This window comes from Lissotriton vulgaris, chromosome 1_1, assembly GCF_964263255.1.
Source record: "Lissotriton vulgaris chromosome 1_1, aLisVul1.2, whole genome shotgun sequence".
Taxonomy (NCBI): domain Eukaryota; kingdom Metazoa; phylum Chordata; class Amphibia; order Caudata; family Salamandridae; genus Lissotriton; species Lissotriton vulgaris.
The window spans coordinates 1,051,293,228-1,051,309,698 of record NC_141685.1 but is presented as its reverse complement, the minus strand read 5'-3'; the positions used below and the strand labels follow the sequence as shown (position 1 = coordinate 1,051,309,698).

At 45.4% G+C, this 16,471-nt stretch overlaps 1 protein-coding gene across 1 annotated transcript in view; it reads left to right on the top strand.

Moving 5' to 3' along the window:
- LOC147748519 (coiled-coil domain-containing protein 159-like) overlaps window positions 1–16,471 on the top strand; it is a 190,241-nt gene that overhangs the window by 65,023 nt on the left and 108,747 nt on the right. The window contains exons 3-4 of the mRNA XM_086962771.1: window positions 13,153–13,239; window positions 14,469–14,558. Coding sequence (XP_086818897.1) covers window positions 13,153–13,239; window positions 14,469–14,558 — 177 coding nt within the window. The remainder of the gene's footprint in view (window positions 1–13,152; window positions 13,240–14,468; window positions 14,559–16,471) is intronic.

Genomic DNA, 16,471 nt, shown 5'->3' with positions numbered 1-16,471 from the left:
CTTGAGGATACTTGTATAAGTGGAGGCAGGGATTCCATCACTCTTTGTCCCTAACCAACTTTATTCTTCACTTGTGCACCTATTAAAAATTTGAGTCATCCTCATTGTAACAAGTGGAGAGCTGGTACAAGTGACTTGGGCTCCCACATGGTAACTATATTGTGTGTTCTGAGTAATGATGTGTGCTTAATTCTGGAGAGTGAGAAACTTGTTTTAGTAACCAGGCTATATTTCTTTTTGCATTTGACAGTCATTTTACAGAACAACAACGGTGTCCTAGATTGGTGATTGATGACCCTGCCCTGATGAATTTGCCTTTAAGTAAAGTTGGCAATGAAACATGTCGGCTGAGTAACAAAGTGGCCTGCATAAATGCGGCCGGTTTTACATTTTGAATAGGTGCACAAGTGAAGGATAAAGTTGGTAATTGTGCTACTTATTTCAATGTTATTCTTACTGGGTCTTGTTCTTGTGGCAGTCGTGATACACACATCACAGTGTTGTTATAATTTTTGGCACAATTTTTGGGACACACCTTTATTATTTAAGGCAAGATGGTTACCAATGATGAGATAAGTGAGCATAGCTGGTGGGTACCAATCAGCAAGCTCGACTGGTGGTGTGCACGTGAGGTGCCATCTTGTCCTTCCATACATTTTTCCGTAAGGGTAATGTAGGAAGGTGGATATCTGACTATGGTTACCCCCAAACTTTTTGCCTGGTGTTTAGCTGGTTTTTGACATAGTTGGCCTGGGATCCTGCTATTCAGGGCCCCAGGCTGATTGCTCTCTCCTTAAAATGGACTCCATGTACCTTAGGTGCATACACAATTGGAACTGGTTCACCTTATTGGCCCCTGTAACAGTGTACCCTAGGTACCCAGGGCATAGGTGTTTCCAAGGCCTGCCAGGGGCTGCGCATGTATTGTGCCACCCCTGGCCTGGCCTCCATATTTGACACAACTGGCTGATCACTCAGCTGTGGTAAGTTGGTGTAATCACCTCTTACTTAGATATAGTATCCCTATATCTAACCTTAACTGGACACATATGTTCCTATCAGCCACTCCTATGGAAGGCCTCATCAATCCTGGAGGCAGAGTGCTTGGAAATATGTGAGATGGTGCTCTAGCATGAGCTGAGCCTGTCTGCAGCTGTCGGGGACCACTCCCTTAGCTGTTCCGGGATATTGCCATACCATATACTCTTAAGTGCATTATAATCCTCGCGGTTATATGCTATCTTTGGTTTGGCTTTATCAAAACATGTCGAGTAAGGTGTCATACGATTTGGAATACTATCTCCTCGACAGTTCTGTCGACGGGGATAGCATTCCACCCTTCTAGAGGGACACGACATGTATGTAGCCTTAACCCCGGTTAAAGTTAACCAGAGCCTCAGCATCACAAAATGGATGCTGCCACCACAGACACAAGTCTGACCTCCTGCTGCTGGGAGTCCTTCCAGCGAGGGAGGCTTGGACAAAGGGTTTCCTGCCTTGGGAGGTGCGAGCACCACCCCAGACAGGGTTTTGTGTATTGGGTAGGACAGGGCTGAATAGATTGAGACATGCCTGGGGCACACAAGGTGTCCCTGTGCATAAGCCAGTCCAAACCGGTCCTGGGACTTTCCAGACCCAGGGCTGGCGAGGAGCTGGACAAAGGAAAGGGGGTGTAACCGCCCCCCTTCCTGGTCCCACCCAGAGGAGGGACCTAGTAGGTGATCCACCCCTCAGATTGGGAATAAGAGTGGGAGCAGTGCCATTGCACAGCAGATCATCGTGAAATCAACTTTAAAACGAAGAAGACGGCTGGACTTCGACATTCTGCTGCACAGAAGACTGAAGAGAATCTCCCTTGTGGCCTAGGAGTGGCCACCCTGTGAATACAGGTACCAACCAGCGAATCGACGTCTGCTTTGCCGCCGCCTCCCGCCGGAGCCCGAGCCCAGAGCCTGACAAGACCCAGACTCCCAGACTTCTCAAAGCCCGATCCACAGTCCCTGCAAAGAAGGGACCCGTGGAGGCACCGAGAGACGTGGGACCGGACATCTTGGAAGACACCCGAAGAGCTGACTGCGCAGCATCAGAGGCATCCTCGACGTTGTGCTTTGGGGACCGAGAACCCCCACCACCGAGCAGCCCTTGCACCGAAGATCAGCCCCCCAGCATCTCCACGATCTGCGTGGGGCCCTTTTGCATTGTGCCACTCGACGCGCCATCCCGGCCACTAGCCACGTGGTCAGCGGCCATCTTGGCGATGAAACCGAAGAACTACACTGCGGGTCTGGTTGCTACAGACTTGCCCTAGCTCCTGTAAAAAGGAGCACCCGCTCTGACCTTGCTGGTCCGAGTAAGAAGCCTTTTTCAACTCCTGCGTGGCTTGCATTAGCCAAGGCCTGTTTGCTCCGATCAAGTTGCCGACACCGCCAACAGCGAGAAGCCTGCGTGGGACAGCTCGTGGCCGACTCCTGGACGTCCTCGACCCCCGGTGTCCACGTGGCTGCAGAGAGAAGCTACACCTCAACGCCTGTTTGCACCCGACATCGCCTGGTTCCAATCTGGTTCCATGGTAGTCACTGGCTAGTGACTTTGAACATTGTCCCCTCTGCTTTCAGGTCTTCACATCTTCAGATCCACCCTTGGATCCACCGGAACTCTTCACCTCGAGCCGCCTGCAGCATCTTCAGCTCCAAGCACCATCGACCAGCGTTACGAAACCCGACACTAATTCGACCCTGTGCACCCGCTTCCTGTGGGTGAGGTAAATCAGCAATGCCGGTGTTCCTACACTGGTACACAGCTCTAGGGCCTGTGTCTCAAGTTTCAGCTTTCTAGGTCACTCGGAAGGTTCCGAACTAACTAACTTTCTAACTTTTACGCACCATAGACTTTGTATTGGTGAGTGCGTGCACTTTAAACACTGCACCCGAGTTCCGCGGGCCTTTCCCGACTTAATCACTGCTAGTCCCGAACAGCTCCAGCGATTCCCAAGGCCCTAGGCCTGTTTCCTTCTAGATTTGTATCTCTTATACCACTTTCTTAGTATATGGTTTAGGTGGCCCCTAGGGCTCATCCATATTGTGGAACTTTTGTGTATTTTAAACTGTGTTTTGTTTAACGCTTGTGCTTCTGTGCTCATAAAGAGTTCAGGGGATATTTGTAGTTAATAAATATATATATATTTTCAATATATATCTGTGTGGTGTCCTTTCATTTGGTATTCAAGGGGGTTGTGTATGGTAATACAGCTGGCTTCACATGCCTTTCAGAGTTTAGCCTAAGACTGCTTTGTCCACGTTACCACTAGGATAACTTGTCTATAAGGTTGACTTACAACCGATCATCATAAGGGTTGCTTGGCATGGTACAAAGTGATCACTAGAATTAGTGAGCATTATATACCAGGCCAACTTCTCACATGTAACACATAGATTGATGTGACCTTGTTTGATACACTATCAAGGGTACATCCCTATATGTATAGGGAGGGGTATGTGTGTAGTGACTGTCATATACAAAAGTTTTTTAAAGAAAATTCAGGCAGTAAAGTGGGAGGACACTACCTCTGGTGTAAATGAGGAGTGTTAGGGACAAAGAGTGATGGAATCCCCACCTCCACTTATACAAGTATCCTCAAGATGAAGAACCTCGGATGAACAGGTCTTTGTATTTATATTGTACAGTGGTTTGTAGAGCAGCAACTCATTAAATGGAGTCCTCTTTTCAAATACAAACACACTTTTTTGCTCTCATTTCAAGGGTGGGAGAGCCCCCACCACACACACACATTCCCACCCAACCAAACAGGGTGTTGAGCTCACACTGTTTCAGTGTTTCACATCCAAATTGTAAAGCTTTGGACTCCCACATGTGTGGAGCAACTTCTGGATCTGAATAAGGGATGGGGACTGGTAGATCTGCACTAGTATTACATTCCAGATCCTTGGTGCACATTAGAAGGTCTCATAGCTTGTCTCCTCTTTCTTGCTTTTCCTGATTTACAATTAATCATTGCTATAGCGGAACATGTGGTGTGTGCTCTACCAGAGATATTACTCTTGGGTGCTTGCTACATTTCGCTTCATTCTGTTCCAAAGTACTATACTGCCAGTTAGGGTTTGCAGCGCTGATGCATCAGACATGTTTCATGTAACGACCCTTAGGTGTGCTTTGTGTCAAGTTATACTGATTGTAGTCATGTGGCCTACACAAGGATGCAAAAAACCTAAAATCGTGGACTTCTGCATAGTAGATAGAATCCCCTCATAGGGTGGGGATACATTTTGTCTCCATTATTGATTAGGTTCCTACCCCTTGGCTGCTAACGCTTCTACCCTCAGAATACTAAGCCCTTTTTTGCTGTTTGGGGTACTTATGGCTTCATAATTTCTTTAACATAAGGTAACCATGCCAAATGTGCATCCTTAGGGAGTGGGTGTGCTTCTCCCAGGCATTGCAGCTTACCCCCAATCCAGAATTGTATTGTATTTATGATTTGTAGAGCGCATGGCTGCCTGAAGTCTTCCCCGCGCTGGTGAATGCTGTAGTAAGAGCGGAGCCCAATAGTGAATTAGGGGAAACAGCCAGGTCTTGAGTTCTTTCCTAAAGGCGAGCTCATTTTGCAATGATCTCAGGTCAATTCGGAGCTCATTCTACAGTTTTGGTACCGGATGTGCAAAAGATCTTCGTCCCCATCTCGATCTTATGATTCTGGTTGTGCAGAGAAGGTGTAGATGAGAGGGCCTTAATAGCCTGGTGGGGGCGTGGACGGATATCAGATTCCTAAATTTTACTGGGCCTTCATTATTTATGGCCCTGTGTGTAATGCATAGGGATTTGAACTTGATTCTTGCCACAATCTACAGCCATTGAAGCTGATTGAGGGGTCTATTACGGAGACGTATCTAGGGATTTTTAGCAGGAGCCTTGCTGCCGCATTCTGCACAACTTGAAGTCTCTTTATAACATATTTTGGTGAGCCTAGGTAAAGAGAGTTGCCATAATCCAGGCGTGAGACTGTAAGGGACTGAATGACGTTTTTTCTTAACTGCTCTGGGATGAGTGCCAGTATCCTTTTGATTATTCTTAAAAGCCCGAAGCAGATTCCAGACAGTTTATTTGCTGGGGAGTCTATTGCAAGGGTATTATCCATCCAGATACCTAGATTTATTATAACAGCTTTGGGGTCAGGAGGATTACCCATACAGGTAGGCCAACTATTCAGTGGTCTGGGAATGTCCAGGTTACCTAATATCATTAGTTCTGTCTTCTCTCCATTTAGCTTTAGGCAACAGTTCGACATCTAATGGGACCAATTGTTGGTTTCCTTGGTTGGGACCACCAGACAGAGAGACAATCAGCTGGGTGTCATCTGCATACAATACAACAGAGATGCCACAATGGCACACTCCTGCACAATGGTGGCAAGCTGTTGCACATAAATATTAAATATATGTTGAATGGGCATACAGTTTTTCTGACCCTCTTGGGCAGACTGTTGGGGACATTTAGGAGTGGGTGCTAGGCCTGATATCTGGTCAAAGACTATTGGGGTTATTTGGGGTTGGGAGCTTGGCCCAGTGTCTTGGTAGGCCGCTCCTACAGCTTTTGGCAACTAAGAAAGAATCTCTTGTGTTTAATGGGCTTTCTGCCCCCACAAGGTTTAGATTGGAGGTGAAGGCCTGGGGGCAGAAAGGCCGTCATGGCATTGAGGAGGGGAGGGCACTAGCCCATTGCCAGTGGGCAACTCCTCTGATTAAAAATACCTCCCTGGTGTCTAATGATAGATCCCTGCTTGGAGATAGCCTTCCTACAGCGATCTGCAAGCAGGGATCCACTAGGGAGGGATATCATTTGGCTGGGGAGCTTCCCCCCCTTTTTCAACGATATCCCCATGTAAATCAATGCACGGGGGCTAAAATATTCCCTGATAACTGATAACGTAAAAGTGAACCAAGCTGACTGGCTCATTTCACTTTTAATGTAATGACATTAGTTCACCATGTGCATTGATCATCATTACAAACAAAAAAAACACATTGGGCTGCTAGGGAAGCTCGTCCTCAGCAACCTGACCTCAAAATAACAAACAAAAATCCCTCTGGTATATGTACGAGAGGGATTTTCTGCCTCTAATGCTAGGACAAGCTGGTCACATCCTTAACGCCTAAGAGAAGGTGCTGTGGACGTGTCCAGCACATCTATAGCACCCAACAGGTTAATAACAGCTTTTCTGTGGAACTACCTGTTTTTGGGATGCACATTCTGTTAGATTCACTTAGCCCCCAAAAGTGGTTCTTGCCGCTATGGAGAAAAGGAATATGGAAAGTAATCCATAGACCTTTCTCTGGCTTATGCTTACAGGCGTTGTACAGGTATACAGGTGTGTTTTGAGTCAGGAAAAACTCTTAATCTTGCAGGTTATTGATAAGGGACCATACCCTGAACCCCCCCACCCTCCACATCCACAAAGCCAGCATACACAAACAGACTTTCACATTTTGTAGTAACTGATGTTTATTAGGTGCTAATCAAATAACAACCTGATGAATTATAATTATCACCATAATGTTAGATAACTCAGTGATCATGAATGTTCTCAAAGTGAAGAACATATAAACCACCAAACATTGTTCATCTCTTATCTTGAATTGATTGGTCTAGAACTCCATATATGCCTTGCAGCATCTTATTATTATGTGGTGTTGTATTATCTACTGCATACTTCCTGTGAACTGGAGGGTCACCAGTTAAATGCTACAGTAAGGAGAGCCCCCCAGGGCCTTATTTCTCGCGCTTCCTTTCTCTGTTTAGGGAGTGTGTAGCAGATGAGTGCTGTCTATTTAGTTCACAAGGATTTTTCATAGTTGATCGCTGCTTGGCGTTTGGATTTTTACTGTAATCAAGTCTCACTAACTGAGTCTCATGGACTCCCGTGAATCTTGGAACTGCCATACTTAATGATATACAGTGTGGGTGACGCTCCATGCTTATTCCTTCTCTGATTGTCATTTGCTTTTCTCTTTCCCATTATGTATGGCTTCATTGCTCTATGTACAGGTCTCTAATACCCGGACGGGCGATGTTCGCACTATATACAACTCTGCAAATAAATAAATACATTCAAGGTAAATTCACTTTAATTGGACTGAGCGTGTGTAGGAAGCTGTATATACTATATATTTACAAAGGAGCAACAGAGGGAAAAGAAAAAAGAAAACCAGGTCGCCCTCCACTCATCAAAACATCAAAACACCAAGACCTGGTTTCTAAGGCGCCTTTTATCAAATTCAAAACTTTATTAAACGTGTGTGAAGTACTGCCATTTTCTAAGTTCTATATACTCCTCTTACTTAAATTTTTGTATTTGTAAGGTAGTCACACCACGTATAGCTGTCTTTCTTTAAAATCACAATTTTTACAAAAGACAGTCCTTCCCTCTGTGTACATTTTACATTAAATCCCACACTGGCATCAGTGTGGGTTTTCTTGTGCTGAGAAGTTTGCTACCAAACTTCCCAGATGTCAGTAAAGCCATTAGGGAGCTGTGGAGTTCGTACTGACCAACTCCCAGACCATATACTCGTTATGGCTTTACTGCACTTACAATGTCTAAGAATGGACTTAGATACTTTAGGGGTACACTGCTCATGAAACTGTACCTTCACCTGTGGGCTAGTGCACCCTGCTGGAGGTGTGATTTACCTAGGCCCCAGGCAGTGGGTTGCAGGCATGGCACACAGGGATGTGTGCCATCTCGACTCTTCACTTTTCTCTGACCCAAAACATGCCGCCTTCAATGGCAGTGTGTGGGTGTTGGGGTGTAGGACCCCTAAGGGTGACACAATAGTTTCTTTCGTGGTCACAGAGCCTTTCGTACCCATGGTACCTTTTACAAGGGACTTACCTAAGGCTTGAGAGGTGCCAATTGGGGATACCAAGGTACAGTTTTGGGGAGACAACTCAGGCCCTGGGAACCTGATAGGCAGGGACCAAGGGCACATCAAGTCAAAATGTGTCAGAAACCAAAAGGGTGAGGGGTTACTGCAACAGACACCCACTTTCCTACAGCATCCTAAACCAATTTCCGCCTTTGAAGAGTTATTAGGCTGATTACACAAGAACATGTGAGCATACGTGTGTCCTGGCTGCACATGTGAGACTACCATAGTGTACAGCCAGGTGTTTGTGCGCAGGTCGACTGGCGCAGAAGGGACTCTTCAGGGATTAGCAGTGACCTGGGGTAGGCCTGATAATATGAGTGGGCATGTATAGTGTAGATCTGTAATGCTTACTAAAGGTCTATAGTGTTTTCACTATATTACTACAAAGTCCAGTGAGATATCAAGCTGGGGTAAAACATGCACCCGAGTATCAATTTCAAGTCTCCATCATCCACATACAAATCTTACTGGACTTTAAGATTTGTCATATTTCTCTAGCTCAGCTCATAATCAGATTCCAGACATCTGCCTCCTCCCACCCCATCCACCAGTTGGGTCAAGTTAATTGCTGTGCTCCCCATCAGAGGGATCAAAGGCCTCCCCACACTAAAGGGCAATTACCAGTGCTTGACTCAATTACTGGTAAAGGAAAGGGGCGAGGGTGAAATTTGCATGTGTTAGCCCCCTGCTTTTTAATATATATCTGACCCCGCTCATCTATCTCGCCGAACAGCTGGGAGCAAAAATAATGGCCTACGCTGACGACACTCAACTCCTGTTCACATGGCCTAAAAACAACCTGGATACGTCTGGAGCCCAATCCTGCCTATCATCTGTCTTTCGATGGCTTGCCCTCGCCCAACTAAAATGTAACGAAAGCAAATCCGAAATCCTGCTATATGGTTCCTTCCCAGACAACTTTGGCAACTCTCTTTGGCCTGCCGATCTACCATGCCCCAAATCCATCGGAGGCCCCGCAAAAAATCTTAGAGTCTGGTTTAACAATGACCTCAGATTCGAGGATCACTTGAAAAAACTCACTGGGATCTGCTTCTCCACACTTAAAACATTACGCAGGTTCTTCTCGCTCCTCCCGAGAGAGGCCAAGGATACTGTCATTCGCGCCCTCATACTATCCAGACTGGATTACGCGAATGGCCTCTTCTGTGGCCTACCAGCCTACCTGATCCACCGCCTCCAAGTTATTCAAAATGCCGCTGTACGGCTCCTGTTTAACATTTCAAAAAGTTCAAGTGTTCGCCAACCTCTCCGCACCCTACACTGGCTCCCAGTTGCCCATAGGATTTCATTTAAAATCCTTGTCCTTGCTTATCGAGCTGTCCATCAAACCGGCCCAGTCTATTTGAGGAAAAGATTTTCCTTATATGTTCCTAACCGCCCTCTCAGATCAACTAATCTGCACCAAATGACTGTCCCAAAGTTTAAATATAGCAGGCTTGGTGGACAATCCATCTCTGTCAGAGCGGCGAGAGCATGGAACACCCTTCCTCTCCATCTGAGAACAGCCCCATCCATTACTGTGTTTAAGAAGGGACTGAAGACCCACCTCTTTAACATCACTGTATAGGGTCTCCCCACTTTCTTTGCACCGGATTCTCTCTGCTCTGCTTCTCACCCACCTCGCGCCAGGATACTATTTTCTTAGTAACAGAGCGCGCTACAAAAGTCTCTATAATAATATAATATAATAATACTGCACTTGCTCTGGGACCGCCCAGGCCCACTGGAACAAAGGAGGGAGCCCAGACCTCTAGAGCCAACACAGAGGGTCTTGACTTTGAAGTTTTAGTGGGAGGTTTTGTGTCAGCTATGGGCAAAGCTGAGGCTCTCAGAAGAGCTCTTACCAGAAACAACTTGAAGTCATCATTTTGATTGTTTCAGAATGCTGTGCAAGAGGGTTGGGACAGGAAGGAGGGATGCTGTGACATCCTAGGTTTGCGCAGCGTGCCTGGCCCCTAAAACTTGCCATCCCCACTTAAAAACCCCTGCACAATGGAGAGACAGTTGAGAAGACCCTGGACCTGTACCTGGGAGCAACAATGTCAAAAGAGTGCCCAGCTGGAAAGAGAAGCCACCTGATGGACTAAGGACTTTAACTTCAGCTGACTCCCAGGACTTGGATTGCAATTTGGACATCTATGCAGTGGCCAAGGACTCCACTGCCACCCTGGCTCTTCAAGAAGCCAGGAGGCTCTGTGGCCTGGGGACTGCGGCAGGTAGGGTGTTTTGCTGCTTGGTGGCGGTGCAAAATATCTGCATTAGCAGGCGCTAAGCACACAGAGTCAAACAGAGCACAGGTCTGGCTCGAGAGCTCTCACAAATGCAACTCCCCTCCCCCCCAAAAACTATTTTACAGGCCAGGAGGCTTGAGTGCTGGGGGGCTTACACCAGCCCTCTACCTCCCAGGTTGCGGAGTGGGCAGGGAGTGTATGCACAGCTCCCGCCACTGGCAGGAGCTGAGGAAAAAGGATGTCCCATCCATCAGGGGCACAAAGAACTGTTGCTTGCTCCTCTTTGGCTGCAAGGGCTGCATGCAGGGTCGCGGGGGCGTTGGGCCCACCCCGCAGTTGCCTACAAGCCTCCATGCCTAAAGAAAGATAAGAAAACAAGAATACTGCAGTGTGAGGCCTCACTGTAAGAGAGGTTTCCTGCTAATCAAACATGCAAAACGTTTGGCCTGGCGCGCCTCAAATTATCCGTTGCAAGTTAATTTACATACGTTTTTTGCTCGTGATGACCCCCACAATAGCAGAGATACCACCAACATTTCCAAAAGAATGTTTGAAGGGACTGCAGAAGGACAGCAGCCCCCCCACATGATATTATTAAGAAAATTAACCCTACGTCTCCTGGGGCTTTTGACCGCAGGAGAGGTTTACCATTGTTTTAAGGCCCTTGGAGCCTGTAATTTTGAGCAGAGGCTCTGCAGCGTTTGGACCCTTGTGGTTGGTTCTATGACTGCATTTTGTGGCTTGTAGATTTTAAAAGTAAGGCTTTGCACACATAGTCTTGAATTTAAAATGCTTTATTTGTTTTTATAGAACATTATAGACAATATTTGCTTTTATAGACCAATGTAAGTTTCCCATTATGATGAATGCTATACATTATCCCTACTGTGCTCAATGATTTAGTGATGATTTATCGGCTGATTTTACGTATGTAGTGACACCATGACAAAGCCAGTAGGCCTTATTTAAAATGACATCCCCTTACATTGTGATGTTGAATCTGGTATAGGTGGAGGGCATTGTGACTATGGTAATGTAATATGAAGGTGTTAACTAAGGTATTCCCCATTTACTTGATGTATATATTTATACAGGTCACCACCACTCACAGTCTGCAGGCTCCGGCCCGATCAACACGGCACAAGTATTCCAGTCAGCCCCTCCTGGCATATGGGGTTGTCTCACAGCTGCCATGCAAGGCTTCAACCCTCACCGCATGGCAATCTCCTACCATGGCGGTCCCCCTTGCAGACAGGATCGCCACAACATTACAGGTCAAGGCTTCAACCCCGACCCCATGGCAGTCTTGTCCATAGCTATTTTCACTTGGATCTCTCCTAGCACACAGGGGTTGCCAATTCAGCCCTGCACATCACAATGCCCCGACTGGTGCAGCAGCCATTTCCTCACTCCTCAAACACGGAGTCTACTCAAAAGGGCTTCCCACTAGGCCATGCTTCCTCCAATGCTCTCCTATTCCTCAAAGGGCACTCTGGTCTTGGCAAGCAGGCAGACACCGGTGTCCAGGCTCCAGGCTAGGTCATCTTGAAATTCCAGGGTAATGTCCCCTCACCCAGCAGGGGGACTAACTGGCCTTGGCCCCCAGTCCTCGTCACAGGCAGAAGTCTTGCCGAGCTACCCCTCCTCCCACATGCTGTCTGGCTTCTTGGCAGATGACAATATTTAAGGTCTCAACCTTCCCTTCTTATAGTCCATTTTCAGACACCAAACGTGATTTAGGGTCTAGGTCTTTGAAAGTTTATGTTGGGGGTTCTGCTTCTTTTCTCTCTCTCTCTCCAAACTCTTATGGAGACTGGTACAAACTACGCTCTGCCTGGGAAACATAGAGAGTAATCCATGTGGAATAGAACAAAATGACCCCCTCACAGAAAAGTTGCTGAACAGCAAGGGAACATTTCCACCACCCACAATGTAATTTCCAAACTTCCAAGACTGAGCCCTCTGGCCCACCTCCCTAGTATACATAATGTGTGTTTTCTAAATCTAGGCTCTTCCACCACAGAGGCTGTTGAGGCCCTAATACCATCCCTGAATAAGTGACTCTGGTGGCTACACCATATGAAGGGAGAGCTAGGCAGGTGCTGAGCATATCCTGACCACTATCTACGGGATGTCCGGGGAAGCTGGAAATGGGTGCCATGATTTTTCAATAGTTCACAGCGCAGTCACCTTGAAAACAGGGCAGTTAGACGGAGTCCCTGCTGTGGGTTTGGTTCTGAGGACCAACACCCTCTCATATAGTGACAAGACTATATAAGAATGACACGTTCAGCAGCCGGTCCATCAACACTTTGTTGTCTGTGGTATCAAATGTGGCAAAAGGTCCTGGCAAAATCAACAGAAGAGACACCAGGACAAGGTGGGTATGGGCAGTCCAAGCTAATCATTCCGCTGCACAGCTGTGACCACAACTGAATCCTGGCTGAAATGAATTTACTACAATATGCCAACCGCTTACCAAGTTTTGGTGCAGAGATCAACACACTTAGAATATAGATGGTGGCTTGATAACATGCCTTTAGGAGGCAGGGTCAGGCTGTGGCATAGGGAGTCGGGGGAAGTCAGCAGGTAGGCGGCTGGTAGCTGGGATGGATAGTGAGACTGAGGGGGGCTATAAGGTTTATTGGTGTTGTGGAAGGTGGAAAGAAGGGTGGTTAAGGAATGGAATCGTGGCCGTGAGGGAGTTATGGTGGAGATATAAATACTATAGAGCAAGTCTGCTGTGAGCATCTTGCGGTGTGTTGACTAAAGGCGAAATGGTGCTGCAGAAGTTACCAGGCAGGGAGGTGACTGAAGAGACAGGGTTGATGTGAGGGAAGATTGTGCTTATCACTCGGTGGTAAAGAATGGTGGAAAGGAATTAGAAGATCTCTCCAAAAATATGATCTCCTTCTTGAAACAGCATTAACTTATTTTCTTTTCATTTCAAATCACAGGACAGACACTCTCCCTGGAGAATGGATGAAGACCAATGTGATGGTCCCCCACGGCATTGCGTGGCTACCAAATTTTGCAATTCTCGGGTAAATGCAAAGGGGTTCATATGAATATTAGCTTCATAGATGGGAGTGGGGTGTGTGGAGCAAAAATGCTAAAATGATCTTGCACACTGCACCCTCAGCAAGGCTTTGCACATTCAAAATGTTTACCAAATATTTTTGCGAAAAGAAACAATTGCCAAGGTACTTTAACTCAATTGAGAAAATAATTGCTCTGCAGTGTGGAAGATAGCACAGGATCTAGTTGTTCTCAATAAATTGTTATAAGAGCAGAACTAAATATAGTGATCACCCATACAAAACACACATCCCTTCCTATTTGAAACAGATTTCCATGGCACAATTCAGGCCTCAGTCCTTTCACTCTTAGACTGTGGCAGCCCCCTACTCAAGAAAATTACCAGCTCAGCTCTGATTCAGTTGAATAGAGTCCTTCACACCACAGATCACCTCCTCAATGAGATCAGGAAATTTAACCAAATCACTTCGCCCTTAGGGAACTCCACTGGCTTACCCTGCTGATCTGTGCCGTGTGCAAGACCTGCTTCAGCATACACAGCGGTCTAATCATCAACAAACCACAGCATCTCACAGAAAATGTTATATCAGAAGCTCTTTGAAACACACGAAGCCATGCTTAAAGGCGAAGCAGTGCAAAAAGGAAAAAAATAGGAAAGAATAATTTTTAAGGTGCACCCCTCAAAAAAAAGAGAAATAGAAACTGTTATTCCAGGGGCACCGCATACATGCAGTTGCTCCCAGAAAGCTCCACAGTCGATGCGCTTAAAGACCATTGGTGATTTGGCGCTATATAAAAGACAATTAACATTAATATTAACATGGTGGAGCTGCATGTAGGTGGCTGTTGATGATGGCGGTTTTGGTCGTGGGTTATACATTTATCTGTTGAATTTTTCATTAGGCACTCAAAACATTTTCCTCACTGGGGTACTTGAGTTTACCCGTTTCTCTGATTTTGGTTTGTAGATCTTGACATAGAAGAGTGGCAGGTTTCTCTGAACTTAGAGTTACCCACTATGGCACTGTGTATCTCTGGGGTTATAAAAGAGGCTTCATGGCCAATATAAGAGACCTTGTCTATCCTTGTGGGTTTGGGTGTTGGTAACTCAAGATGACATTCACTTGAGGGTTGGTGACATGGTCGCTCTTTGACGTCAAGGGGAGATTGAGGGTGGGTCATAGCACATGTTCTGTTAAGATCTTAATTTAGATTTGTGTTTGGTCTTCCACAGGACAAATGTCATCGCAGGCCTCGGGATTACGGCAAAACATGTCAAAGCAGTCCCTCCTGCCAGCCTGTGCCCATGGCACCCACAGGACAGGTAAATGCCCACAGGCGATCTGTATATGTGTGTCTTTCGTAATACATTAAGAGGGAGAGGGTTAAGTTTCAATTGGTACCTGGCACATTTCTGGTGTTTTTAGGTTTTGTTTGATAGAGGCCATGTCTCTCCAACTGAATTTAATGTTGACTAAGGTTTTTTCATTACATTTTTAATCAGAGGGTACAAACGATTAAGAGAAAAATATGGGTATAACATTCAATACTGTTAATGGGTTTTAGTGGCATGATAAATAATGATGTTAAAACGTGAGTAATTTGTTAATTGTCAGAGGAATCCAAGATGCCATTTTAGCCCTCTGATGTGCAGTTATCTCCTGTGCATATCAGATTATATTGCCACTCTCTTTCTCTCTTAGTATGAGGATATATATATATATATATATATATGTGTGTGTGGAAGTAGCGAGGAGTATCTGCTGCTGCTCGACTGCGGAGTCTGATATATATATATATATATATATATATATATATATATATATATATATATATATATATATTACGTTTCACCACACGCTGACAAGCGTGAAAATGCACTCGAAATCCAGTAAATGTTCACCATCCAATTATACCATCCAACAAGGTTCGTGGGTATATATTTTTATTCCAGCATGGAACACAGTTCATGGAACTAAACCCCCAACGCGTTTCAGCGACAACTCGCCTTGGCCACGGGTGAGTAGTGTTAGTAAAGTAAACATTTAAATAAAGTTTTCAAACCTTCGTGTATAAACATAAACAAAGGACAATGTGCATAAAGTAAAACACAGCGGCCATCTTGGCATGGTCAAGTACTAATGATAATGTGCCAAAGTAAAAGACATAGCCATTCGACTGTCTAACTCTTGAAATGATATATGCTGTCACCTCTAGCACAATTTTAACCAAATTAAATAGTGTGTCGAGTACCCACACCATAATAAATCAAATATAACTTGACCCAAGTGGGGAAAAAACATTTCAGATTATGAAAGAATCCATGCTGCCATGTTCAAAAAATTAAAAGATGAACACACAATCACATTCAAGGCAGCTCGAAGTACATATAATAATCAGGTGCATACTGGTGACAATAAGGAAACCGGGCTGTGTGGGCCCCCATAACCCAAGTGGGGGAGGGTCTACCTAGGTCCCATGGGAATCATATGAACAGATTAGGTCACACAGTTTCCAAAGTCAATCATAGTCAAGAAATAGTCAAAAATTATAAGACCAAAATCATGAAGACGTGTCCTTAAGTCCCAAGTGGGAAATCGTGAGCATGACCCCATGGGTTAATCAAATCTTCTGCCCGGTCTATTCTCCACAGATATGTGTCACCTATAGAGAAACAAGAACGGCACATCAGGACTGCTAATGCCATGTACAAGCGGCCTTCAAAAAATGTGTAAAATTGGAAACAAATTCGATGTGAAGTGATTTAAAAACAGTAGAATCATTGCTAGGAGTTCAAGAAAACAAACAACGTAATATATACATATATGCATCATTGTAGGCAGAACATTGTATAGTTTACTCTCCCAAATACCATTTAAGTTCTTCTTCAGAATTTAGCCCTCCTGGGATACGTGTATCGAGGTCAAGAATATATTTACTCTCCAATTGACGCAACCTGCGTATTCTGTCACCACCTCTCCTCATGTTTGGAATTCTATCAATCACAAAGAATTTCAATAGGTTGCGGTTGCCCTTGTGTTTTTCTTCAAAGTGACGGGCGACTGGCGAGCTTTGGTCCCTATTGTCGATCGCCCTCATGTGCTCTAGAATACGTTTTTTCGCAGGGAACATAGTGCTCCCTATATACTTTTTGGCACATGGACACACCAACACATATATCACATGATCAGAGAGGCAGTTAAGGTGTTGTGTAATCGGTTTTTCCCTGTCTTCTAT